Source organism: Dromiciops gliroides, chromosome 6, assembly GCF_019393635.1.
Source record: "Dromiciops gliroides isolate mDroGli1 chromosome 6, mDroGli1.pri, whole genome shotgun sequence".
NCBI lineage: Eukaryota > Metazoa > Chordata > Mammalia > Microbiotheria > Microbiotheriidae > Dromiciops > Dromiciops gliroides.
The window spans coordinates 154,799,866-154,826,302 of NC_057866.1; the positions used below are offsets into that span (position 1 = coordinate 154,799,866).

At 40.5% G+C, this 26,437-nt stretch overlaps 1 protein-coding gene across 3 annotated transcripts in view; it reads right to left on the minus strand.

Moving 5' to 3' along the window:
• RNF150 (ring finger protein 150) overlaps window positions 1-26,437 on the minus strand; it is a 384,461-nt gene that overhangs the window by 108,967 nt on the left and 249,057 nt on the right. For all 3 annotated transcript variants that reach the window (XM_043970455.1, XM_043970454.1, XM_043970456.1), the window contains one exon: window positions 8,035-8,285. In XM_043970455.1, the coding sequence (XP_043826390.1) occupies window positions 8,035-8,285 (251 nt within the window). The remainder of the gene's footprint in view (window positions 1-8,034; window positions 8,286-26,437) is intronic.

Sequence of the window (26,437 nt, forward strand, 5' to 3'; positions counted from 1 at the left end):
CCCTTCTAATGAGGAAATTATGTGATGGTCAAAATAAATACAATGTCTTTGGTAACGTTAGGGAGATTTAAATGGTGACTGCTTCTGTATACCCTACAATGTGAAGTAGACATCAGATAGGTAATGGCATGGATGCAGCCAGACAAATTAGAATTTTAAGACTCCAAAGTCAATTAAATTGTATGTGTGAAGCATGTGTACACACAGAGCCTGGATTATTAACCAGAGAGTCACTAAATATCCACTTGAGTTAACGTTGCTATTGTTGCACTGTTCTCCGTTTCCCAAATCTCACTGCACTCCCAAGAATTTTCACTACCTTTGGGAGAGATGCTTATTGAGTTCTCTGGTTCTTCTTCCAGGGAGGGTATTATGGAATTATCTCTTCCTATTGGCTCCATTTTGCACCCTGACATTTCACATTGCCTCCCTGCTCCTCTTTGCTAAAGTGTGGAATAGCAAATAATATGCTGTATTTGGAATCAGCAAGACTTCTAGGTTCAAATCTAAGTGCTGGCAGTTGTTAGCTGTGTGATCTTAGGCAAGTCACTTAAGCTTTCTGAGTTCAGTTTCCTTAGCTGTAAAATTAGGGAGATTTTCAAGATAGCCTCACAAGTATGTTTCAGCATGAGATCTATGATCCTCTACTCCATCCTGTTCTCTGTTTCTCCTGTCTATCTTCTATCTTTTAAGAAACCTCCACTACTTCTGTTACTCCTCCTTTTCATCCCTGCTAGGAAACAAATACCAAAGAGGGGGAAACATAGAAACCAAATCAAAAGGGGTTCCCATAAAAGAACTAAACATCCATTGGATGCCCAAAGGAAACTTGATGGATATCACCGGATGGGGTACACCTCCAGAGCAACTGGCTTGGCTGCTTTTTGTTGCCCCTCAGTAGAAGCATTGTTTATGTAATGAAAAGTATTGTTGGATCAGATATTCCCGTGTTGCAACCAGCAACCACAGTCTCTGTTGGAGGCCACTGCTGTTTCTGGTGCAGAAGCTGAGTGCTGCAAACCCATCTCTGTGCTGGCATGTCCCAGGAGGCTGTTAGTCAATGCCTTGCATGGTTGCCAGGAAACGAGCTATCCTGCCACAGCTTCCCGACTTTTTTTTGTTCTTATCCGCTTGTCATCCTTGAGGATTTTTTTAGAGCAGGATAAGAATGAGTGATCTGTCAGGATCCTTATCCTACCCGCAACACTATTTAAGAAGAGGACACTGGTGTAGAAGGGTAGGGGCTGGGTAATAACTGGGAACAGCTACAGAACTGAGCCTGAGACCCAGGAAATTCTGGATGAGATTTTTGACTGTGTCTCAAATATGGAAAGGTCTAGGAAAAAATGAGAGGTAGGAAGGGCTTCCCCCCTCTTTTCCATTAAGAAACAGTATTTACAAAGCAGGGCAGCTAGGGAAGCTTCATTTTCTGTCCCACTGGTTCCTCCTTCCACCTTTCTCTGCTGCCATCCCCCCTCGCTAGTTTTCTTACCTTCTCTTCTTGTCTAGAATGTGATTTACATTATTAACATAAGAGTTCATGGTATTCTAGCATCAGAGCTCTTCAGCCAGAAGGAACCTTAGAAGCCATTTGTTCAATCTCCCTCATCCTACAGATGAAGAGCTGAGATCAAAAGAGGTAGAGTGAGTTGGCCGAGGTCACAGAGCCAGTGAGAGATAGTAAAAGCAGAGCGGCACTGGATCCCTCATCTTACTCCAGAACCAGCCCTCTCTTTGCTAGCCTAAGCTATTTCTCTTCAGAGACTGTGGTGTAGCATGATGGGGAGAGGGCTAGCCTCTTTCAGAAAGTCAGGAAGAGGTGGGCTCAAGGCCTGCTCTCTGACCTGCATAGTGAACATATCATCAAGTTTCTCAGTGTGCTCTCCAAGAATAAAAATCACAGGCTTACTCCTCCTGTGAAAGGTCCTTCTATGAGAATGTGGGCACTTCTGTGGCTGAGATCAAAGGTCAAGCTCAATGAGAGTCCTAGGGTTTGAGCATTTCAGAAATCCCCCGGGTGCTGGAACTCTCTCCCACCTTTCCAGGAAAACTCATCTACTGGCTATGGCTGTGGCCAGATCCTGAGGAGAGGAAGTATAGTATTTGTGATGGCACTGAGGTTGGATTTCTCTGCCAGAGGAACACAGAACATCTTAAATAGGCATTCCCCAAACTTTCCTAACAAGCTTAAAGCCATTTCTTACATTTTAGAGGAGATCTGCCCACTGCTCTAATTAATATCTGGAAGCAATTCTTGCTATTTCTACTTGAAATTTCTCTTTGTCTCTTGCTTCCCTGAGGAACTGTGATGCCAGAGCCTGGAACACAGCAGTCACTTAATAATTGCTTCTTGAATCATGGAGAAGGAAGAGAGCATTGGCTTTGGAAGCAGAGGGCTTGGATTCAAATACCAGTTCTGTGACATACCAGCCGTATGACCCTTGGGGAGCTTACTTTGCCCTTGAGGGACCCGGTTCTCTAACCTGTAACTTGAGGAGGTTAGATCAGATGATGACAAAGGTTCCTTCCAGCTCCAACATTCTATGATATTAGATTCCTTTAAGTCAGCCAATCGTTTTTTTTTTTTTTTTTAAAGGAATGTAATGCCTGCTGTGGGCCTCTGTTTCCTTATCTATAAAATTAGGAGGTTGAACTGGATGATCTTAAAGGTCATGCACAGCTCTAAATTTATGATCCTATGATGCCTAATTAATTTGATGAAATGAGAAAGGGCCAGACAACTGTTATATCCTCCCCACTGACAGTACACATCAATGACAAGTGACTTTAAAGGATTAGAAAAGAGAGAGGAGAAAAGTTTGACTATGTCAGAGTCACTTAAAGAAGAATCAAAGAGAAGCATTGCCCAAATATATCAGAGTGGAAGGAGAAAGAATAAAATAGTGAAAGAGGGACTAAGCTTCCAGTTTTTCAGAGGAACTTTGGAAGACTACCAATAAAAACATGCCTCTAATTATATGGAGTTTTGTGTGTGTGTGTGTGTGAGTTGGTAATGAACTATTAACTTATTTTGTATTTTCTAGGGGCCAACCTCTCTGTTAGAGGGCAGAACTACAATCATTATGCTTTTTAAAACATGCCAAGTGATATTTGGTGTCCATGTGGCATGCAGTGAATAATAAGTACCAATGAATTCACATGGGTCACTTTATCTATTCAACTATTTGTTGGATCCAATTATTTCAAAAGACCCTGCTGTGCCACTGCCAGTGATATTTGAAAGATTGTGGAGGATAGCCAAGCACCAGACTAGAGAAAGGCAAATATCATACCAATTTTCCAAAAAAATGGAAAAGAACTTACAAATTATAGACAAGTGAGTTTGACTTTGGTTCCCAGGAAACATTTCCTATGGATTATTAAAGAGAAGACTGATGAATATCATGCCAGTCTAAACTTATTTCCCAATTTGGAAGGGTTATTAACCAGGTAGATGAGGGGAGGGTTATGGATATAATATAACTTGATTTTGGCAAAAGACATTTAAGAAAATATCTTATTATTCTCATGAAAAATATGGAGAAATGTAGGCTAGGTAATGTCACATTTAGATGCTTTCAGGACTAGCAGAGTAGCTGTTAATGGTTCAACATCAGTTTGGCAAAAGTTTCCAGTGGGGAGCCTCCCACCCCAAATATGTGCTTCCCTTTGCTGTTTAACACTTTCATCAGTGATTTAGAAAAAGCCATATGATGACATGGTTCTAACATCCAACAATCACATCCATCTGGCAAACCAAGTTAACACATTGAAAGATAGTATCTAAAAAGATGTTGACAGGTTGGAGCTGGGGTTGGCAATCTATGGCCAACCTGTTTTTTATGGTCTGTGAGTTAAAAATGTTGATTCCTAGGCTAGAGTATTGGGATGGACTTAGAAAGATGGGATTTATTACAGTTCAAAAAATGCCTCACTAGTACAAGATAGGGGAGCAATAATTCGCAGTTCATTGAAAAAGACCTAGGGGTCTGGTGGGAGAGAAAGCTCAATATGAGGAGTCAATAGTGTGATATGGAAGTGAAGAAAACTAATCTGCACAAAGAGAGGCATGGCTTCCAGGAATAAGGAGGTGACAGCCCTACTGTTCTCTGGCCTAGTGAGACCAAACCTAGAGTACTGTGTTCAGTTTTCTGTACTATATTTTAGGAAGGACACCAGTAAGCTGGAAAGTATCAGGGATAGGGGTGTGTGTGTCTTGGGCTCATGCCACATGAGGACCACTTGAAAAAATGAAGGTTGAAAAACAAAAGATTTAAGGGGACCATAAGAGATGTCTTCAAGTATTTTTAGAGGCCAACGAGTGAAAGAAGGATTATAGTTGTGCTGTTTGTACAGAGAGGTCATAACCAGAAGAAATGGGTGGAAGTGGCAAAGAGGAAAATTGAGGCTTATCATAAGGGAAAAGACAAACTGTCAAACACACCATGTCATGGCTGGAGTTCTTCAAAAGTGATTCCACTTAGGGCTAAGAAGGTAGGGGGCTCCCTTGCACTGGAGAGCTTCAAGTGAAGGCCTTTTAGCTACTTTTTGGTTATAGAGGGAAATCTTGTTCTTTTCTGGGTTTAACCTAGTGGCCTCTGAAGCCTCTTCTGATTCTATGATTCTGGGAAACGTAACCAGTCATAAAAGACATCCCTGACAGACATCAAGTGTGATGGTTAAGGGCCTCTCTGCAAAGACTCATATAAAGACAATGTAAAATGGCCACTGGTAACAATGGCTTCTTGTGAGAGTAGCTTTTGGAGAGATTCCAAATGCCATAGGAACCTTGAGAGAGCTTCTAGTGAGAGTAACATCAAAAACTACTCATTAAGTACATCAAATACAGATCTACTCTATGCTTTAGAAGATGATGTGTACATAATTCACTTCAATGCTTGCAAGAGAAATGAATTTAAAACACACACACACAACTTTAGAAGACAACAATTCCCCCAAAAGGAATCCATCTTAATGAAATGATTTTATGGCTTAACTGAAATTCTTCTATATAGCTCATACATCAGACACTTATTAAGGGCCTACTATGTGCCTGGCCATTGTGTTGAGTCCTTGGGACTCAAAGAAAGGGAAAACATAGTCCTTGTTCTCAAGGAACTCCCAGTCTAAAACAGGAGCCATTGTGCAAGCAATTCTGTACATTGAAGAGATACTTAGAGTAGATAGGAGGTGATTTCAGATGGAAGGTAGTAAGGGTTGGGAGGAAAAGAGGAACAGGAAAGGACTCTTGTAGAAGGTGGGATTTTAGCTGAGACTTGAATTGAATCCAGGATGTGAAAGTGTGTGTGTGTGTGTGAGAGAGAGAGAGAGAGAGAGAGGGAGGGAGGAGAGGGGAGGGGAAAGAGCAAGAGAGTGAGAGTGAGAGCGAGAGCAAGAGAGAGAGGAGAGAGAGAGAGAGAGAGAGAGAGAGAGAGAGAGAGAGAGAGAGAGAGAGAGAGAGAGAGAGAGAGCGCATCTCTAGAGGACAGACATTGAAAAGGCAAAGAGTTGGGAGACTGTTGAGTGAAGAAGAGGAAGAAAGCCATTGGAAATGGATTGTTGAGTAGTTGGAGGGGAGTAAAGTATAAGAAGATTGGAAACATGGGAAAGGGTCAAGTTATGAAAGGCTTTAAAAGCTAAAAAGGAGTTTTCTATTTGATATTGAAGATACTAATAAGTCTTTGGAGTTTTTTTGTGTGTATATCTGTGTGAGAGAGAGAGAGACAGACAGATGGATAGACAGAGAGAGAAAACAAGAAAGAGAGAGGAGAGAGGGGGAGGGAGGGAGGGAGGGGAGAGACAGAGAGAGAGAAGTATAGTCAGATCTTTTCCCAGGTGGGTAGAAGATGGACTAGGGCCTAGAGTGAGGAGAAATTGAAGCAGGGAGACTGATTAGGAAGCTGGCACAATAGTCTAGGCATGAGGCAATGAGGGTGGTGTCTTTGTGAATAGAGAGAAGGTGACATATGGGAAGATGTAGTGAAATTGGAAATGCCAAGACTTTAAAATGGATTAAAATGTGGGTGGAGTATAAGAGAGTTATTAAGGAAGACACTGAGGTTATCAGCCTGGGTCAGTAGGAGGACAGTTATAGGGAAACTGGGAAGAAGGGAGAGTTTGGAGATAAAAATAATTAGTCCTGTTTTATTAATATTGAGTTTTAGATGCACAACAGGCGATGTGAGCCTGGAAGTCAGGAGAGGGGCTAGGTCTGGATAAATAAATCTAAGAATCATTTGTATAGAGATTATAACTGAATACATGGCAGCAGATGAGATCACCTCATGAGAGAATGTAGAAAGGGAAGAGAGATCATGGCAGACCACTGGGGGCCACCCATTGTTAATAAGCATGCCATGGATGAGAATACAGCAAAAGAGACTGAATGTGAGGGGTTATAAAGGTAAGACAAGAACCAGATACCATATACTCAAATTCAGAGTTGATAACCTAGATACATGAAGAAGCATCAATATGTGCTCATTTAAAGTTGTTATCCTTTAACTATTTCTTAACATATTATTAGGCCAACCGAATTTTGACATACTTAAAAGATTTGTCTGTTTCAACTACCTTAACTGTAACATTTCATCTTGAAAAAAAATTACACTTGGGGGAATATATAGACTTGTTTTCTCTCTATTTCACTGAGCAGGTTATTCTTTCTGCTGCCTGATAAAAGACTTCTGATATGATGAACATGTGATAGACTCCACTTTACCGACAGCTGTCTTTAAGTGGTTTATATAAGTGGTCCTATAAAAGTAATCTGGCAATGGTTATCTATACAGTGAAATGGAGTAAGGCACCAAGTCTTTAGCTAATTCAAGCCTCTTCCCCTGAGAAATGTGGAGGTAATTGGGTCAGTGTGAGCTTACCTTATTAAAACTAGCCAGGACATTTTTTGGTTGAATAAGGGTGGTCTTTCTAACATCAAAGAGAAATTGCAATTTTCAGATGGAATTTATGCTTATCAACTCCCACTCTGTCCCAAGGCTAAATGGCAGATTGTATATGTAGATCACAAGATTGTGCCAGTCTGTCTTCATTGAGCTGCTCTTGGGTGTGGGGGATGCTTTAATCCAGAAGAAAGTCAATAAAATGTGACCAAAGGAACATTTTTAAGTTACTCTCAACTTAGTGGCTGCTGTTCTCTTAACTTAAATATTTTTTTTTTTGGTAAGTCATAAAGCATACTTATGAAACTTACCATTGGCATCCAAAATTTGCTCACCTATGCAGAGTAAAGTGAATAAGTGGATTAACAAAAAATCTAATTCAGGTCTTACATCTTATCCCTTCCCCAAATGGATGGATATTTTTGCTTTAATTCTGGGTGGATGTGTATTTAGATGCAAACCCAATCTGAAACAGCAGCAGACCATTTCTATGGGAACATGGCTTCACCAAGAGGATAGAGATGTGGCTCATCTTTCCCTTGGTCATAACTCATGCATAGATCCATGATGCCTCTCATTAAAACAATCTTTTTTTTTTTTTCTTTTTAGTGAGGCAATTGGGGTTAAGTGACTTGCCCAGGGTCACACAGCTAGTAAGTGTTAAGTGTCTGAGGCCGGATTTGAACTCAGGTACTCCTGACTCCAGGGCCAGTGCTTTATCCACTGCACCACTTAGCTGCCCCTTCATTAAAACAATCTTAAGAAACTTGGAAGGCCTGAATATTTTGGTCTCATATTAATTTTCACAAGATTCAACTCACATATAAATCCCAGTATCCTGATGACAGTAGCCAAGATGAGTTTGAAATTCCAGCCATCAAGTTTTTACCTCCTTCTTTCCCCATTCTGCTCAAGACGGAGCAAGCTTGGGGCTTCCCAATGGATGCTAGCAGTCAACAGTGTTGAGCTATCTCTTTTGCCCTTATGACACCCTCCTCAAAGGAATAATTCAAAAGGAATCAACAAAATGAAGCTTAGCCCATGGAGTCTTTTTTTCTCTAATAATGACATAGGATAGGTCTGCCCAATGTTATGTGAGGAAGAGAAAAAAAAAAATCAAACCTGAACTACTCACCTGGTTCCTGTCCCTGGCATTCGCATATCGGAACCTCTGAATATAATAAAATACCAGCCAAGCCAGTGAGATGATCATCAGCACGATGAAGGAGATGGACACAAACACGACTGACGTGCGGCTGACGTATTTCTGCAAGTTGCGGGTCCCGATGGTGATGTACATCATCACAGTAATGTTTTTATCCAGGAGCGTCACTATCTCCTTGCCTTTTGACTCAGGAATCATTATTGCAACGATGTCTTGCACACCTGTTATGAGGATGGTGGGGGGGGAGGGGAAGGGGGGGGTTAGAGAGAGGAAGAAAGCATAGTAAGAGAGCTAGAAACAAGCAATGTTCACCAAACCATCAGACATTTTGGGACAGGTCTATGAATGCTGAGAAGGCAGAACAATAGGAAAAGGTTCCCTTGTTGCTCAGCTACATTGTTATATATAGTACATGAGTCAGGTCATGTAGTTCAATTTGATTCTGGATGTTACATATTGATCAAGTGCTTACTAGGTACAAAGCACTATGCTAGGCTCTGAGGGAAATAGAAAGGTGGGAAGGAATATCTTTTTATTTTGTCTTTGTATCCAAGAACTATAAATTTCGAGCTTGAAGGGACCTTAGAAGTCATCTAAGCCAGCCCCTTCATTTTACAGATAGAAATGAGGCTGAGAAAGGTGGGTGGATAACTGAATTAACCCTGAATCCTATTCTAAGTCCTATCCTTGCCCAACAGCATGGTTAATTATAAGTTCGCCTAAGTAGACAATGGCAGAGCTGTGCTTTGATACAAGGCCTAATGATTTCAACCTCAGTGTGCTATGTATGTACTACATACCTTTTCCTTCCCCTAAGTACCTAGGACAGTGCCTTGAACATGAGTAGTCACTTCACAAATGTTTGTGGAATGGACTAGAGAGAAATACTATGCCTGACTCTGGGGAGTTCACAAAATAGTGGAGATCAGGGAGGGAGAGGAGAAGAGAAATAAACAACTTAAGAAAAGCAGACATATACACAGTGTTTTAAGTTTTACAAAGCTGTTTAATGCATGAGTTCATTGGATATCTATAAGTTATTATTATTACTCCTGTTGTAAAGAAGAGGAAGGGGCAGCTATGAGGTGCAATGGATAGAGTACTGGGTGTAGAATCAGGAAGACTCATCTTCTTAATTCAAATCAAGCCTCAGACATTTATTAGTTTTATAAACCTGGGCAAGTCACTTAACCCTGTTTACCTGATCTGTAAAATGAGCTGGGGAAGGAAATGGCAAATCACTCCAGTATCTTTTCCAAAAAAAGCCCAAACAAGGTTAACAAAGAGTTAGATATGACTGAAATGACTCAACAACAACACAGAAGAGGAAACTGAGGTTCAGAGAGAGGAGACAATTTGCTTCTGGTCATAGAATTCATTAGTGTTAAAGGCAGGAATTAAACCAAGTGGTGGCACAGTAGATAAAGCACTGGCTCTGGATTCAGGAAGACCTGAGTTCAAATCCAGCCTCAGACACTTGACCCTTATTAGCTGTGTGACCCTGGACAAGTCACTTAACCCTCATTGCCCCACCAAAAAAAAGAAAGAAAAGAAAGAAATTAAACCAAACCTCTCATGAATTGAAGTCTTGAGTTCTTTCTACTTTACCACACTGAGCTGGGGTAGGGGGTAAGAATCAGGGAAGGATTCAAAGCTGAAATTGTATTTGAGTAATGTTGAAATTATATTTGTATGAGTATAGTATGGATAGGAATTTAATATACAGACCTTACCTGGGGCGGGGGGTGGGGAGGAGGGCTGGTTAGGAAGAAGAGAAAGGGATCTGGGTGCTGAGAGAAGTCTGAACAACAGCACAAAAAGGGAAGACACAAGATGTGAATGACTGGGGAGCAAAGAAGATGGACTACGAGATTTGGAATTAGGAAAACTGATTTCCTTTTGGTACTTAACAGCTATAAAACAAGGGGCAAATCACTTTCTATGAATCTATTTCCACATCTGTGAAAAAGGAGTAACAATACCTCCTTTTCAGGCTCAAATGGGATGCTTCTGCAAAATATTTTGCAAATCTTAAAACAAGTGCTATGTATGGGAATTCTGTGATCTCTCTAAAACTGTGATTGTAATAAATGATTATGTAATATTCATTATATATGGTTAGGGGACAGCAAGTGGTCCAGTGTTGCTTGAGTTTGGAGTATATAGAGAAGCAATGAGAGATTAGCCTGTCTAGAGCCTTCATCAATGAAGCCATACCTGGTTTTGAGATGGGTAGTGATAACTATCAGGGTGGTATCTGTAATTCCCAACAAAGGCATCAAGTGGTAGGGTTTAAATAATTCTTTTCAATGGGGCCCCGGCACTAGCAGGTTGCTGTCTCAGCAGTCAGGGCACAGGGTGGAAAGAGCTAAGAGAAGGTGGCCCTTTTCATAGTAGGACCCTAGAATAATGTTATGGAAAAAGTCCTGGATTTGGCATGAAGAGACTGGGCTTCAAATCCTTCCTAGCTCCAATACTTGCTGGCTGTGTAACTTGGGACAAGTGGCCCTATCTCTCTGAGGCTTAGCTTCACCATCTGTAAAATGGGAATAATTGTAATACATACTAATTACCTCAAAAAAATCCCAGTGAAAAAAGTGCGTTATTAACTTTAAAACACTAAAATCATGTGGGTTGTTAGTATTCTGTGGATTTTGATGGAGAGAGTACTTTAGATATGTAGCCAAAATGTAAGCACTATCCAGCTGGGTTCCACTTGCCTGGATGTGTGTGTGTGTGTGTGTGTATACACATTCTGGTCAAACCCTGAATACTCAATGAATCTAAGCCGTTTATCATTTTCAAGAACACAATTGTCTCCTACAGCAAGTACTCAAAAAACCAAAATTGGATTCTTCAAAAACTACGGGGTAACTCGCCAACAGATAACATGGTCATACACTTTTTTCTAGCTTCTTTTTCCTGAGTTCTAGGGAAACAGCTATATTTTTAAAATACTTCTGGAAACGGCAGAAATGTGAAATGAAGTGAAACAATTATTGGGAAAATAATCTTTAGAATTCAAGTAACCATTTAGGCCCTTCTCTTCAGAGAACCTCACAAATAAAAAAGACCACCAAAAATGCTTTTGTCCTCATTATTTGCCTATTTCCTAAAAGTCAGTTTTGAGTATTGGATGGTGAACAGCCTCTAAGTAACTAAAATATGTGTTGAAGACCTGCCTCTGAATCATACCAGCTAAGTGACCCTGGACAAGTCCCTTATTGTCTCAGTGTCCTTGACAACATCTAAGGCTCTCAGTTGCTAAACAGTAGCACAGAGGGTCTGCAGGTGTGGTCTGAAGATTCCTGGGAGTCCCTGACACCCCTTTAGGAGGGTCTGAAAATTCAAAACTATTTTCATAATGATATTGACATTTGAATTTTTAATAAAGTAAAACCATATACAACCTCTATAAATGAATGCTCTTTGGGGAGCCCTCAATAATTTTTAGGATTGTAAAGAAATCCTGAGATGAAAATGTTTGTCAATCACTAGGAATAGTACCTCTGCAATAGTATAGGGAATTCCATGTATCAGTGAAATCACAGGCCTAAAAGAAAGAAAAAAATCCAAAAAAAATCTGCCTGATTGAAGAAAACAGGAGGATTTATAGGACTGAATATGTGGACAATTGCCTTTTTTTTCTTCCCTTTTGTCTCTGTAGATTTCTTCCCTCTATGGGGCTGTACTAGAATTAGCATGATCACTCAAAGGGGTTATGTCAGGTCAGGACTGAACATTTCAGTAGTGATAAAATATCGGAGAGGCTACAATATAGGGACAGTGATATCTTAGAGAAGCAGTGTGCTGTTCTTAGATAGTCCATGGGACTTGGAATTCAGGAAACTTGAATTCAACTCTCCCCACAGTCTCTTATTAACTATCTAAATATTTTTGTGGTTGTTGTTCTCAGTCCTGTCCAACTCTTCATGACCCCATTTGGGGTTTTCTTAGCAAAGGTACTAGAGCGGTTTGCCATTTCTTTCTCCTATCTAAATACAGGCAAATCATTTAATGCCTTAGATCTCTATTTTTCTCATCTATAGAATGGGAATAGTTGATTACCCTCCATTCAAGGTTGTGAGGAAGCCCCTTTGCAAGCCTCTAAAGTGGTAACTGAATAGGAATTCTTATTGGCTATTTGCATCTTTATTGCTCTGTAGGTTCTCACCACTTGGGAATTCAGAGCACTTTTGGCCCCTTTTCTATCTTACTCATCATAGGATATTATATAACCAAGGAGAAAAAATACAGGGATTGAATAAGCACACACATATACACATATGCATATATAAATTATAACAGCAGAGAATGACTTTTCTTGGAGCCTTTTAAAACCTAGAAATAATTGTTGCCCTTTTAAAAGGATATCATTTTTATTGCTTTGTATTTTGTTGTTGTTGCGTCCAATAAAAAATTTCTCAAAGTTAGAAAGATATTGAATTTTTGTAGTTTTAGTTTTATATTGTGTCTCAAAAGTCTCAGTGCAGTTTTAAGCTACTGAAGTTTAAAACTGCACTAAGGTTTTTGGGACATTCCGTATATATAACTGTGCTGAAGTCTTATTTCTCTACTAGACTATAAACTCCTTGAGGGCAAGGATTGTGCTTTTTTAAAAACTTTGTATCACCTCTCTTTCAAAGGGCATGGGTTTTTTTTTTTCAACAAATAATTATTTTATTTTTTCCAGTTACATGTAAGGGTAGTTTTCAACAATCATTTTCATAAGATTTAGAGTTCCAAATTTTTCTCCCTCCCTTCCTTTCCTCCCCTCTCCACAAGACATCAACCAATCTGATATAGGTTATATATGTACAATCCATAAGTGTTCTTTCTATGGGGGTAGATAGTAAGCTTCATCATTAGTCCCTTGGGATTGTCTTGGATCATTGTATTGCTGAGAGTAGTTAGGTCTTTCACAATTGCTCATAGAACAATACTGCTGTCATTCTGCTCACTTCACTATACATTAATTCATATGAGTCTTTCCAGGTTTTTCTGAGATCATCCTGTTTGTCATTTCCTATAGCACAAGACCATTCCACTACAATCATATACCACAGCTTCTTCAGTCATTCCCCAATTCATGGACATTCCTTTGATTTACAATTCTTAGCCACCACAAAGAGTTGCTATAAATATTTTTTGAACAATTTTCCCCCTTTTCTCTTTTTCACAATTACTATTAACTGTTTCCCTCCATTCTATTCTTTTCCCCATGATATTTATTCTATTATCCTTCTTCTTTCACCCTATCCCTCTTCAAAAGGGATTTGCTTCTGTCTGTCCCCTCTCCCAATCTGCCCTCCCTTTTTTGCCCCTCCCTCTTTATCTCCTTCCCTTCCTATTTTCCTTCAGGGTTAGATAGATTACTCCACCTAATTGGGTGTGTATGATATTCTCTCCTAGAGCCAATTCTGATGAGTGTTAGGCTCATTTACTGTCCAGATTAAATAGATTACTCCACCCAATTGGGTGTGTGTGTTTTAATCCCTCCTTGAGGCAACTCTGATGAGATTAAGGTCTTTGAGCCTATTCTGATGAGTGTAAAATTAATTTACTGCCCGGCTCCTCTTCCATCTCTTCCCCCATTCCATAAGCCCTTTCCTGTTTCTTTCACATGGGATTTCACCCCATGCTACCTCTGCCCTTCCCCCTCCCCCAGTGCATTCCAGTAACCCTTCAATTCAACCCTAAAAATGTCATCATGGGGCAGCTAGGTGACACAGTGGACAAAGCATCCACCCTGGACCCAGGGGGATCACAGCCAAAATGCGGCCACCCGCTGCACAACCCCAGGTATGTCCCTCAACTCTAATTTTTTATGGTTCTCTAGGGTTTTGTATTTGAAAGTCAAATTTTCCATTCAGTTCAGGTCTTTTCATCATGAATACCTGAAAGTCCTCTTTTTCACTGAAGTCCCATTTTTCCTCTGAAAGATTATGCTGAGTTTTTCTGGGTAGGTGATTCTTGGTTGTAATCTCAATTCCTTTGCCCTCTGGAATATCACATTCCATACCCTCTGCTGGTCCTTTAATGTAGAAGCTGCTAGATCTTATGATATCCTGACTGGGGCTCCACAGTACTTGAATTCTTTCTTTTTGACAGTTTGCAATATTTTCTCCTTGACCTGAGAGCTCTGGAATTTGGCTATAATATTCCTAGGAGTTTTCCTTTTAGGATCTTTTTCTGGAGGTGATTGGTGTATTCTTTCAATTTATATTTTAGCTTCTGCTTCTAGAATTTCAGGGAAATTTTCTCTGACAACTTCTTGGAAGATGATGTCTAAGCTTTTTCCTTGATCATGGTTTTCAGGTAGACCAATAATTTTCAAATTATCTCTCTTAGATTTATTTACCAGGTCAACAGTTTTTCCAAGAAGATATTTCACATTGCCCTCTATTTTTTTTATTCATTTGGATTTGCTTTATTGTGTCTTAGTTTCTCATAAAGTCACTAACTTCCATTTGTTTAATCCTAATTCTTAGGCAATTATTTTTGTCAGAGAGCTTTTCCATTTGGCTTTTCAAGCTGTTGACTTTTTTCTCATGTCTTTCCTGCATCACCCTCATTTCTCTTTCCCTTTTTACCTCTACCTCTCTAACTTTATCTTCAAAGTCCTTTTTGAGCAGCACCTCTATGGCCTGAGACCAATTCATATTTTTCTTGGAAACTTTAGATATAGGGGCCCTGACATTGACATCTTCCTTTGAGGGTGCACCTCGATTTTCCTTGTCACTGAAGAAACCTTCTATGCTCCTCACCTTTCTCTGTCTGCTCATCTTGCCTTTCTTTTACTTGACTTTTAGCTCCTTAAAGTGGGGCATTGTTTCCAGGCTGCACTATCCCAAGCTTCAGGATGTCCCAGGTATGATTTAAGGAGGAGCAGGTTCTTCATTCTCCTGGCCTGTTCCCTGGTCCATAGATGACCCAAGACCAACTTGCTAATCATCCAGCTTTGTGTGTTGTGGTTGTCAGCTCTGATGAGCCTGTGCCTCTTCCCCACCTGGGCCACTGCTACTCAACCCTACCCTCTGGTTTCCAGCATGGGTGAAAAACCCAAGTTTTGCCTCAGCACCAGCATAAACCCCTATAATCTGCCCCCTGCCAAGGGCTCAGACCTCTTACCCAACTGTGAGCTTAGTTCCAGATGATACTGGCACTTCAGCTGATTCAGAGGCTCTGGGGGGTCTCTTTCTCTGCTGAGGTCTTCCTGGGACTAGATCTGTGTCAGGGTGCCTGTGGGGTTGGGTTCCACTCCTGTCTCAGCACAGCAGCTCCCTCCTTTTGACCTTCCAAGTCGTTCTTGGTTGGAAGATAATTTCAGCACATTCTTCTGTGGGTTTTGCTGCTCCAGGAATTGTCCTATGGTATTATTTGGATGTTTTCTGGAGTGATTGTGTCATGAATGCGAGAGCTCATTGCCTTTCCTCCACCATCCAGAGCCAAAATAAATACCCAGTTCCCGCACCAAAAGAGAGCGAGTGTCTGTGCAAGCTTCAGGAATGGATTTTTTTTATTTCAATCTGTATCCCTTCTTTTTTTTTATTTTATTTTTATTTTTTTTATTTTTGAGGCAACTGGGGTTAAGTGACCTGCCCAGGGTCACACAGCCAGCTGTGTTAAGTGTCTGAGGCTGGATCTGAACCCGGGTCCTCCTGAATCCAGGGCCGGCGCCCCATCCACTGCGCCACCCAGCTGCCCCAATCTGTATCCCTTCTAATAACTAGCACAATGCTCTGTATGTAGTAGGTGCTTAATAAATGCTCATTAAATGAATGGCCATCAATTGAACCAAGACAGTCTGGTGGGTATGGCAACACAGAAGAGGGTGTACCAAGATAAAAGGATCACTGTGCCCTAGAACTTCTCTTTTTGGGTCTAGAATAGGGTGCCCCTGTGCTTCCCATCTTTTATAGAGGACCATAAGGAGGAAGAACAGTATTGTTTATATTTGTATCTTCAGTGCTTTGCACACAGTGTGTGCTTAATTCATGTTTTACTTTTGCTTTTTTGTTTTGTTTTGTTTTTGCAGGGCAATGGGGGTTAAGTGAGTTGCTCAGGGTCACACAACTAGTAAGTGTCAAGTGTCTGGGGCTGAATTTGAACTCAGGTCCTCTTGAATCCAGGGCCTATGCTTTATCCACTGTGCCACCTAGCTTCCCCCATTTATTCTTATAGATTTATAGTTGGAAGAGATCTCTGAGGTCACCTAATCCCAAACCGTCATTTTACAAATGATACAACTCAGGCCCAGAGAAGAGAAGTGATTTGCCTAAAGCTTGGCATACAAAGTCTCTTAATAAATGCTTGTTGACTGGCTGAAGGGTTGATTGCCCAAGCAGAGACAGGAATGGCAACCAGGTCTTTTAATTCCAGATCTTTTATTCTTTTCATTGCATTATGTTCCTCTCTGAAATGTACTATTAAGTTATCCTATCCTCATGGCTAGAGGTGGCTGCAAAGACTATATTACCAGACAAGGAAAGATGTTACCTAACAATTAGTGCTGCTTTGCCTGACTTGGTCTTTTTCATGCTTTGAGATCAGGAAGTAACTGCTTAAACCTTTCAAAGTCCAGGGAGGAAAGGAATCTTAGCAACTACTTAGTGATTTCACTCTATCTGGATAACCAGGCAGGTTTCTAATACAAAGTTACTCTGTTGTCAGTCCTATCCATTTTGGTTTCATTTTACTTGAGTTGTATGTAAACCTTAAAGCTCAGCTATAGGACCAAGATTCTCTGCTATTAACGGATCTATTTAACAGGAAGAGTTCCTGGAACGTTTGCAGTAGATGAATTTAAAAAAACAACAACAATACCAAAATCAACAACAACAACCCCAAATCCAACATCCAGCTCCATGGTGATTAGGCTTGGCTGCTTTTTTCTGGGAATTACTATTGATAGTGACTGAATCTCCTGTTCTTAGAATTTACAACTGATGCTGCCAATTCTTGAATTTCCTTGTTTGCTAATGTCTAATGGTTGCATGTGGTCTGAGGTTTTGTGAAAGATTAAGCCCACGAGGCAGCCTTTGTCTTGAGGGAAACATGATCGCCTTTGTATAGTGGCCTAATCTCACCTGGTTGGGGCATCTAAGTGGTACTTTTGCTTCTTGCAGTCCCAGTGGGAGAGGCTCACCTATTTAATTCTATTTTTTATTTTCCTTTAACTCCAGGAGATGTATTTGTTTGTTTATTGTTTACATTTATCTTTTCTGAGCTGTGGAGTTTGGGATTTTGTCCCGGGTCTCTTGGGGGCACTTAGGTAGAATTTGAATTTTTAGATTGCTCTCCTTAAATTATTCTCACTGTCATTTAATATCCTAATTTCATTGCAAGAGAACTCTCACTGTTTGCAAGAAGTCATATCTACTTATAGGAATAAATGCAAAGAGGAAAAAGTAGAGCCAGAACATACAAATGGGCTGTAGTTATATAATAATAAAAATAATGAAATCAACAAGCATTAACTGAGCATCCAGTAAGTGTGGGCGCCATGCTTACAGCAGGTACACAAAGACAAAACAAAAGAGATGCTGCTCTTGTCTATTGGGGGACACAAAACATACACATGTCTACACAGTAGATAATAATGATGGTGGTGGCAGTAATGATGATGAAAAATCAACACATCTCGAGGGCATACCCAGGAAGCATCGTGGTAGCCACAGGGTACACGAAGACAAAAAGGAGTCTCTGTTCTTGTCTTTTGGGGCAGATAAATTGTACATATGTAAATTTATATGGTGATTATAATGATGATGATATATTTACTTTAACATGTGAATGTCCAGCCAAAACAAGTTCAGGGAAAAAATTATGGATAAATAATTTAACCTCTCTGGGGTCTAGTTTCCTCATCTCTATCACAAGGGGGTTGGGTCAGATGACTTTTTGAGATCCAGATCAAAACAACCAATCAATAAGCATTCTTAAGTCCCTACTTTGGGCCAAGCATTCTTCAGTCTATAAGTTGTTTTTGTTTTTAACTTTTAGCTATGTGATTTAGGGGTGGGGGTGGTTCAGACTAGTGATGTCACATCCACATATGCTGTTGCTGTAACTATAACATAAAAGAACTGCCTTGAACACTGGAAAATTAAGTGATTTGCCTCAGGTCTCACAGCCTGCATGTGACAGAGAGAGCAGCTGCATCTAGGTCTTCCTAACCCCAAGGCAGCCTTTCTAGCCACCATGCCATACTGCCTTTCAATTATGTCAGGGTAAGTTCAGAAGAAAAATTATTATTTTTAAAATAATATCTTTCCTGATCATTTTTTACCATTTGGGGGGACCTGCCACAAAGTTGTTAAACAGAGGTCGTGAGGTGTCTGAGAAGCATAGTTTTCCAAAGGAAACTGGCCTATACACTTACACTAGTGTGTAGAGAAACACACTCAGACACACATAGACATGGCGTTGCTTCAAAGAGTTTTGCTCGTCACACTGACTCAGCATTAGTTTTTTGGTCTGGGATTTGTGACTTTATTATAGAGAATTCTCAGTGCAAAAACTCCTTCTATTGCAGCAAGGTGGACAATTCACCTGTAACCCAGAGTCTTAGAGAGTTGGCTGGGACAGGGTCACCAAACTGGTGAATGTCAGAGATGGGATTTGAAGCAGGTCTTCCTTACTCCTAAGCCAGCCCTTTACTTGTCCTATTACATTACCTCAGCTTCATTTTATTACTGGTATTTTTCTGTTTCCTTAAAGCAAAGATTCCATGAATTTTTAAGTAACCATCGTGATAGAGCATTATATGCCTCATGAAACAAAGGTATTCAGGTTGAATAGGAATGTGAATGCTACCCTGCCACTACCACCATGACTCAATAAGAAAATTAGTTGGGAGGCCCTAAAGGCCTAAAATAGAGCTAGCAAATCAAACTTCCAGAAGGTATGCTCATCATAAATCAGTTTTGCCCTTTGTCTGCCTTCCGTGTAAAATCATCACTAAATCAATCAGCTTCAAGGATATGTGCTTTCTCCTCTGACACACATCCTAGCCTCTCCACATCTCAGTAGATGTCCTTCAGAGTTACTTTGAGCCTCTCAAAATAGGTAGATTTAATAGTAATATGATTACACCCACTTTACAGACCATTAAGCTAGTTCATTCAGTCATTCATTCAACCAACATTTATTAAGCACCTAGTATGTACAGAACCCTGTGCTAGGTGCTGGGGGCATGCAAAATTTAGATAAGACAGTCCCCCAGCCTTCAGGGACCTCAGAGTCAAGGAGAAAGATATGATTCAAAAATATATTGATACAATAAAATGGATGAGCTGATCAGTTGTAATCAGTGATTTAAATGACTGCATAAAATACATAAAAACAATGAAGATGGAAGCACTCAAGAGGAAGATTTAGCCTTTGAATGTAAGAAGGAAGAGGGAAGAGAACAGAAGCAGAGGATTGGGTAAATGAAGAGAGAGGGTCTGATGAGAAAGAAGCTTGGGAGTAGTGTGTGCCTGAGAAATTAGAGATAGTGCGGTGAATGAATATGGGTAAGAAAACACAGGAGAGAACGTCATGTAACCCGAAGTAGATTGTATAACTGAAAGATGAAAGGGAACTTAAGAGATCATGGAGTCTCTCTTGATGAGGGAGGAAAGTCCAGCGATGTTCAATGACTCGCATACATTGACATGGGGAATGAAGAGCAGAGCTGGGATGTCAGACCAGGTCCTCTAGTTTATAGACATTGGTCCTTGCATATCACTCTATTGCCTACATATGTGCCTCAGGCTTTATCATTGTTTGAAGTTGAGAATTGAGTGCTTGGAAGAAAACTTGATGGAAAATCATCAGGCCTTACCAATTGTCCTGTCACTGTATCCTAAAGTCCTCTGAAACTTACCATCTGTGCTGTGACTATGCTCTTCAGGCCTCTGGGCACTATTATGTGGCCTGCTGGTATACTTGAAGGATTGCTGGGCTTCGCCATCTGAACTCTGCCTCTATGCTGTTAGGACCCCTAGGGTGTTTCCATCTAACCTTCAGCTGAACTCTTCCCCCCTCACACATTTGTAATCCTAGTACTTAACACATCGTAGGTACTTAATAAAAATTATTTTTCACATATTTATTCATTCCAAGGTGGTTCAAACAGGTATAGATAGTCAAGCCAATAGATGTAATAGGATAAGGGACTCTTAGAACTTGGAACAGAAAATAATGGTATAGATGGTCTGGGACTGCTGTTAATGCTTTTTAGTTAATACTACTAATTATTTTCCTAAAAAGAGCTTTATATATGTATGTACATAGGTATATCTGTGCACATGTACACACATATGCACATGTGTATATGCATCCATATATATGCTCATATATGGATATGTATAATAGATTTAATTATACATATATCACATGAAGAATCTATGTTATTATCATAGTAGGGAATTCCAAGACAGTTCAGTATAGAGCTCTATTTAAGAAAAACAATTAGTAGTATTAGCTAAAAATTAATATTATCAGCTAAAAAGCATTAACAGCAGCCCTGGACTCTGTGTACCATTATCATCTATCCCAAGTCCTAAGAGTCCCTTATCCTATTACATGTATGAACAATTTATATGTATGCATACACAAATGTAGACACACATACAAACACACATGTATGTATATGTGTGTATATGTACATCTAAATTGGTCATGTGAGGATATCCAGGAACCAGAGGGAAAAAGCATGAAGGAGAGTACTTGAGTGAAGTTTAATAGAGGTGCCATTTATTCTACCCCCTCATTTAAAAGATGAGAAAATGGAGACTAATGGAGGTCAAATTGCTAGCCCAAGGTCACACAGGTAGTCAATGGCAAAACCTGGATCTGAACTCAGGTCCCTTGATTCCAAAACCATGATTTTTCTGCTGTACCACAATATCCCTTCTTGGCTTGTCTTACGTATAAGTTCATCTTTCGAAAGGGGGGAAGATCCTACTCAGTATTTCTGCTTCTCAGTAACAGGAAAAAAACCTAACTTTCAGGATGGGGATGATAAGAAGTGTGGGTGGACGAGGAGTAAGAATGTCCACTCCTGAAAATTTGTGGGAAAAATAAAGAGGAAAGCCAGGCATAATCTTGCATATACTTTGGATTTAGGGAAAGTGTATTTCAAAAGGTCCAGAGGAAAGAAAATGTGATCCCTAGACTAAAATTATATAGTCATGTAAAGTCATGTTATAAGGGATAAAGGATGCTCAAGAATGAAATTTTGAAGATACAAACCTAAGTGTGACAGTACATAAGTAATTGCAGTGGTGTTGAAGCTAGGAATAAACTGAGGCTGGCAAGGCAAACTAAAGACAAAAATAACTTTGTGTGTGAGTGAGTGAGTGAGTGTGTGTGTGTGTGTGTGTGTGTGTGTGTGTGTGTGTTAATGAGGGTTAAGTGACTTGCCCAGGATCTCACAGCTAGTGCCAAGTGTCTGAATCCAGATTTGAAATCAGGTCCTCCTGAATCCAGGGCTGGTGCTTTATCCACTGTGCCACCTAACTGCCCCCAACAAAAATAGCTTTAAAAAAATAGAAAAATAGGGCAGCTAGGTGGCACAGTGGATAAAGCACCAGCCCTGGATTCAGGAGGACCTGAGTTCAAATTCGGCCTCAGACATTTGACACTTACTAGCTGTGTGACCCTGGGTAAGTCACTTAATCCTCATTGCCCTGCCCGAAAATAAACAAACAAAAAAAGAAAAATAGCTTTTTAAACTATATTGGGAAAAAGGGAGGATCAAAGAAAGAATAAAGACCCTGACTTGGGGGTTCATAGGAGGAAGATAATGAAGAACAAAGAGAAAAAAAAGCTGTTTAATTAATTTTTTTGTTTCTGTTTTCCATGCCAAGAAACTGACCCTTTACACTGGAAATAACAGAGCAAAAATGGCCAACAGGGAATTAACACTCAAGATAAGAAAGGAGATATTAAGTGTGCATGTAGCTGTCCTTGATGAATTTGAGTCATCTGATTCAGATGAATGACAACCATCTGTACTGAAAGAATTGGTTGTTGTGATTGTTGATCTAGCAAAGTCTATGTGAAGGATCTGTCCAGAACAGGAGAGGTACCACAAGAGGTACTGTGGATGTCCAAGGATCTAGGTTCAAATCTTGCATCTGGCATTTGTTGGTCAAGTTACCTGGACGTCAGTCTCCTCATATGTAAAAATGAAGGGGCTATACTATGTGACTTCCGAGTTCCCAATCAATTTTAATCATGTGACTAAAGAAGGGCAATGTTCCAAGTTTCAAAGAAAAGGGGAGAGAACAGTCTGTAAAGATGAATAAAGTAAGCCTGACTTCTGATTCCTGAGAAAATTCTAGAACAGATAATTAATGAGACAAAAATACCTAGAAGGAAAAGCAATGACTGCAAAAAGCTCCCATGGCTTCATCAAGAGTGGATCATACCAGGCTAACTTAACTTCCTTTTTCTGACAAAAGTGCTAAGAAGGTAAAGGAAGGGATGTTGCAGATAGAGTTTACCTAGATCTTATCAAGGCTTCCAATCAAGTATCTCATCCTATTACTGTGGAGAAGATGGGGAAAATCTAGATGAGATGATAATACAATGTGATGGCTTGAGAACTGGTTGGATGGTTGGAATCAAAGAGAAACAATTGATGCTCCAAGCTCAACATGACAGGAGGCCCCCAGTACAGTATCATGGGGATTAATGATTCACTCTGTGCTGTTCAACATTTTTAACAGTGATTTGGAGAAGGGTGTACCCTGGCATTTGTGGTTATCGTTAAGTCATGTAAGATTCTTTGGCAGAGATACTGGAGTGGTTTGCTATTTCCTTCTCCAGCTCATTTTATAGATGAGGAAACTGAGGCAAACAGAGTTAAGCCCAGGGTAACACAGCTAATGAAGTGTCTAAGGCTGGATTTGAACTTGAGAAGATGAGTCTTCTTGACATCAGACCAGGTGTGCTATCCATTGTACCACCTAGCTGCTCCAGTACATTGTCATGCTCATCAAATTTCTGAATGACAAAAAGCTGGGAAGGATAGTAAAACCATTGATGACAATCTCAGGCTACAGCAGTGGGCCGAATCTCAAACCTGATGCTGTGAAAACTGACCTTGATAGAAAGCTTAATCTGAGATAGGAATGTGGGCCTGAATGAGACATCTTTAGTCAAATCATTATTAATAAACTGTATTTCTACAGCCTTTCAAAGTGTTGTTGCATGTACTCATTTGATCCTGTGAAGTAATTTGTGGAAAATGTTGTTATCTCCATTTTATAGGTGAGGAAACAAAAGCTCAGATTTTAAGTCACTTATCAAGCTAGTAATACCTGAGCTACCTCAGTCAAAAAATCCCCAGTCTAGCATTTGTTCTGTCTCTGTCTCTGTGTGTCTCTTTTCTTCTCTTTCTCCTTTCTCTTGTCTCTCTTCCTTCCCCCTCTTTCCCTCCTTCCCTCCCTTCCTCTCTCCCTCCTCTCTCCTTCTCTCTCTCTCTACCTCTCTCTCTCCCTCTCTCCCCCCTCTCTCTCCCTCTCTCTCTCCCTCTCTCCCCCCCTCTCTCTGCCTCTCTCCCCCCTCTCTCTCTCTCTCTCCCTCTCCCTCTCTCCCCCCTCTCTCTGCCTCTCTCCCCCCCCCTCCCTCTCTCTCTCTCCCTCTCTCCCCCCCCTCTCTCTGCCTCTCTCTTTCTCTCTCTCTCTCCCTCTCTCTCTCTCTCTCTCCCTCTCTCTCTCTCCCTCCCTCTCTCTCTCTCTCCCTCTCTCTCTCCCTCTCTCCCCCCTCTCTCTGCCTCTCTCTCCCCCCTCTCTCCCCCCCCTCTCTCTCTCTCCCTCTCTCCCCCCTCTCTCTGCCTCTCTCTCTCCTCACGCCTTCTCTTTCTCTCATTAGCCACATCATATTGCCTCCCATAGATCTACGTGTTTGTTTCCTCCCGAGTACATTACTGAGTCATCATAGTGCTGACTCATCCACCTGAGGAGGCCCCTTTCCACTTAATTCACAGGGCTTCTGCCTCTCTATCTACAGTGTGAAGTCTAACAAAGGCACGGAGCTCCTGCAGAAGCTGAATGAGCACACTTACATCAAAGGGGGGGGAAAAGCTCATTAAAGACTATTCTGGCCCAACTTCTTTTCTGGCTGGCCACACCTTTGAAACTCACAGGCCTTTCTAAGTGAAGGGACTGAAGCCCCGTGAGGCCTAAGGCCATCATCAAAACTCCATTAATGTGTATACTGGGAGGGGCACCAAATTATATTCCTGAAACACAGCACTGAAAAGACAGTGTGCTATGATCCCTGTTGGAGATGTGACTTCAGGGCCTATAGGAAAAGACAAGCTTCCGAACTGTCTGAAGAGAGACAAGGGACACTGCAGAGCAGCAAGTGTACAAGAGGAGCAAGCCAGGGTCCTGGATGAATGCAATCTCACTTACAAAGCCGATCTTGGAAGTCTCTATTCCAAATGGCTGGGAGTCAGAACTGTTTCATACGTCACCTAATTGGGAACCAGCTGTTTGCTGCTACAATTCCATTTTCAAGTATTCCTTCTCCTTTCTTCCACTTCTGTAATGTGGCACTCTCTGAGACTCAGAATGTGTGTATAATTGGTAGCCATGGAAGAACAGACCAAATGCTGGAATCCCAGAAACACATACTTGAAGTAGGAGAGTAGCTCATATTTAGATCTAGAGCTGGGACGAATTTAGGAGGTCATCTAGTGCTCATTTTACAGAAGAGGAAACTGAGGCTCAGGGAGGTTAAGCAATTTGTCCAAGATCACACAGGTGATTTGCATGGTAGACAAGATTTGAACCCAGGTCTCCTGACTCCAGAAACAGTGCTCTTTCCATTGTACCACGCTGCTAAGATTTAGAAGGCACTTTCTCCATAATACCCTTGTGAGATTGGTAATGCATATGTGGTGACTTGCATTTCAGAGGTCAGTCACCAGATCAAAATTTAGAGAAGTAGAGCTTAAAGGGAGTCATTTCGTTCAATTCCCTCATTTTACAAGCAAGGAAACTGAGTACAGGAATTTAAGAATCTTGATCAGGGTCAAATAAGTAGTAAGTAGTGGGGGTGATGACCAAAATCCCCTGAGTCCAAATCCAGTATCCAGTATTAGAATGACTTGCCTACGATTGTGCTTAGAGAGCTTCTAAGTTAGAGCTGAGGTTGATGCTCCGCCCTCCTGGCTCTGAATCCATTGTTTTAGAGCTTTGGAACTATAAAGCTACTTCAAACCGTTCATTTTACAGATGGAGAGACTGAGGTCCAGGGAAGTGGTCCCTTCTAGCTCTAAATCGATGACCGTATTATATCAGTGCTAAAGTGGCTTTCAGTTTCTATAGGGCATGATTTTATTTCTCTCAAAAGATGACGTCCAAAGGTAAAGACAATTCAAAGTGGCAATCCTAGGGTAGCTACTGTTCTATTTATAAGAACAAACTTTATTTAATGCCTTTGTTTAATGTTAGTGCAAATGGTAAAAGGGGTATGGGATACCACTGCCTATCAGAATTCAGGAAAAAACAATGCAGGGGATTTGCTTTCATATGGGAATATACATCCTATAGTTTTGAGTATATATATATATATATATATATATATGTATATATATGTATATATATATATATATATTTTAGTGAGGCAATTGGGGTTAAGTGACTTGCCCAGGGTCACACAGCTAGTAAGTGTCAAGTGTCTGAGGATGGATTTGAACTCAGGTCCCCCTGACTCCAGGGCTGGTGCTCTATCCACTGCGCCACCTAGCTGACCCTTGAGTCTCTCTTCACCAAATTCTTATTCATGCCTGACACTTAGAATATTTTATTTATTCCAAAACTTAAAGAGGGTAACTCCACATTGACTTTAGATAACATTTAAATATCACTTTAAGGTTTGTAGCTAAGGCCACATGATGTTCAGGATAGAGAGCTGGCATTTGAACCAGAAAGTTATGGGTTCAAATCTTGCCTTAAAGGTAAACACATATGTTAAACACATACTTTAAAAAAAAAACTTAGCTGAAAATTCTTCCCCAAATTTATCATTGATTTCTGAAATGCAGATTAGATAGTCTTTTCTCATTTTACCCCTTCTCACCTTCTCTGCAGCATTTGATATTGTTGGCCATCCTGTCCTTGTTGATATTCCCTTTTCTCTGTTTTTTCATGACATTGCTCTCTCCTAGTTCCATCTGTGAGACTCTACCTTCTCAGTCTTTTTTACTGGATTATCATTCATATTGTAGGTACATCTGCTGTAGGAACATTCTAAGGTTCTGTCCTAGACCCTCTTTTGTTGTGTCTCTATACTCTTTTACATGGTGACCTCATCAGTTCACATGAGTTTAATAATCAACACTATGGTTAATGACTCCCAAATTGTA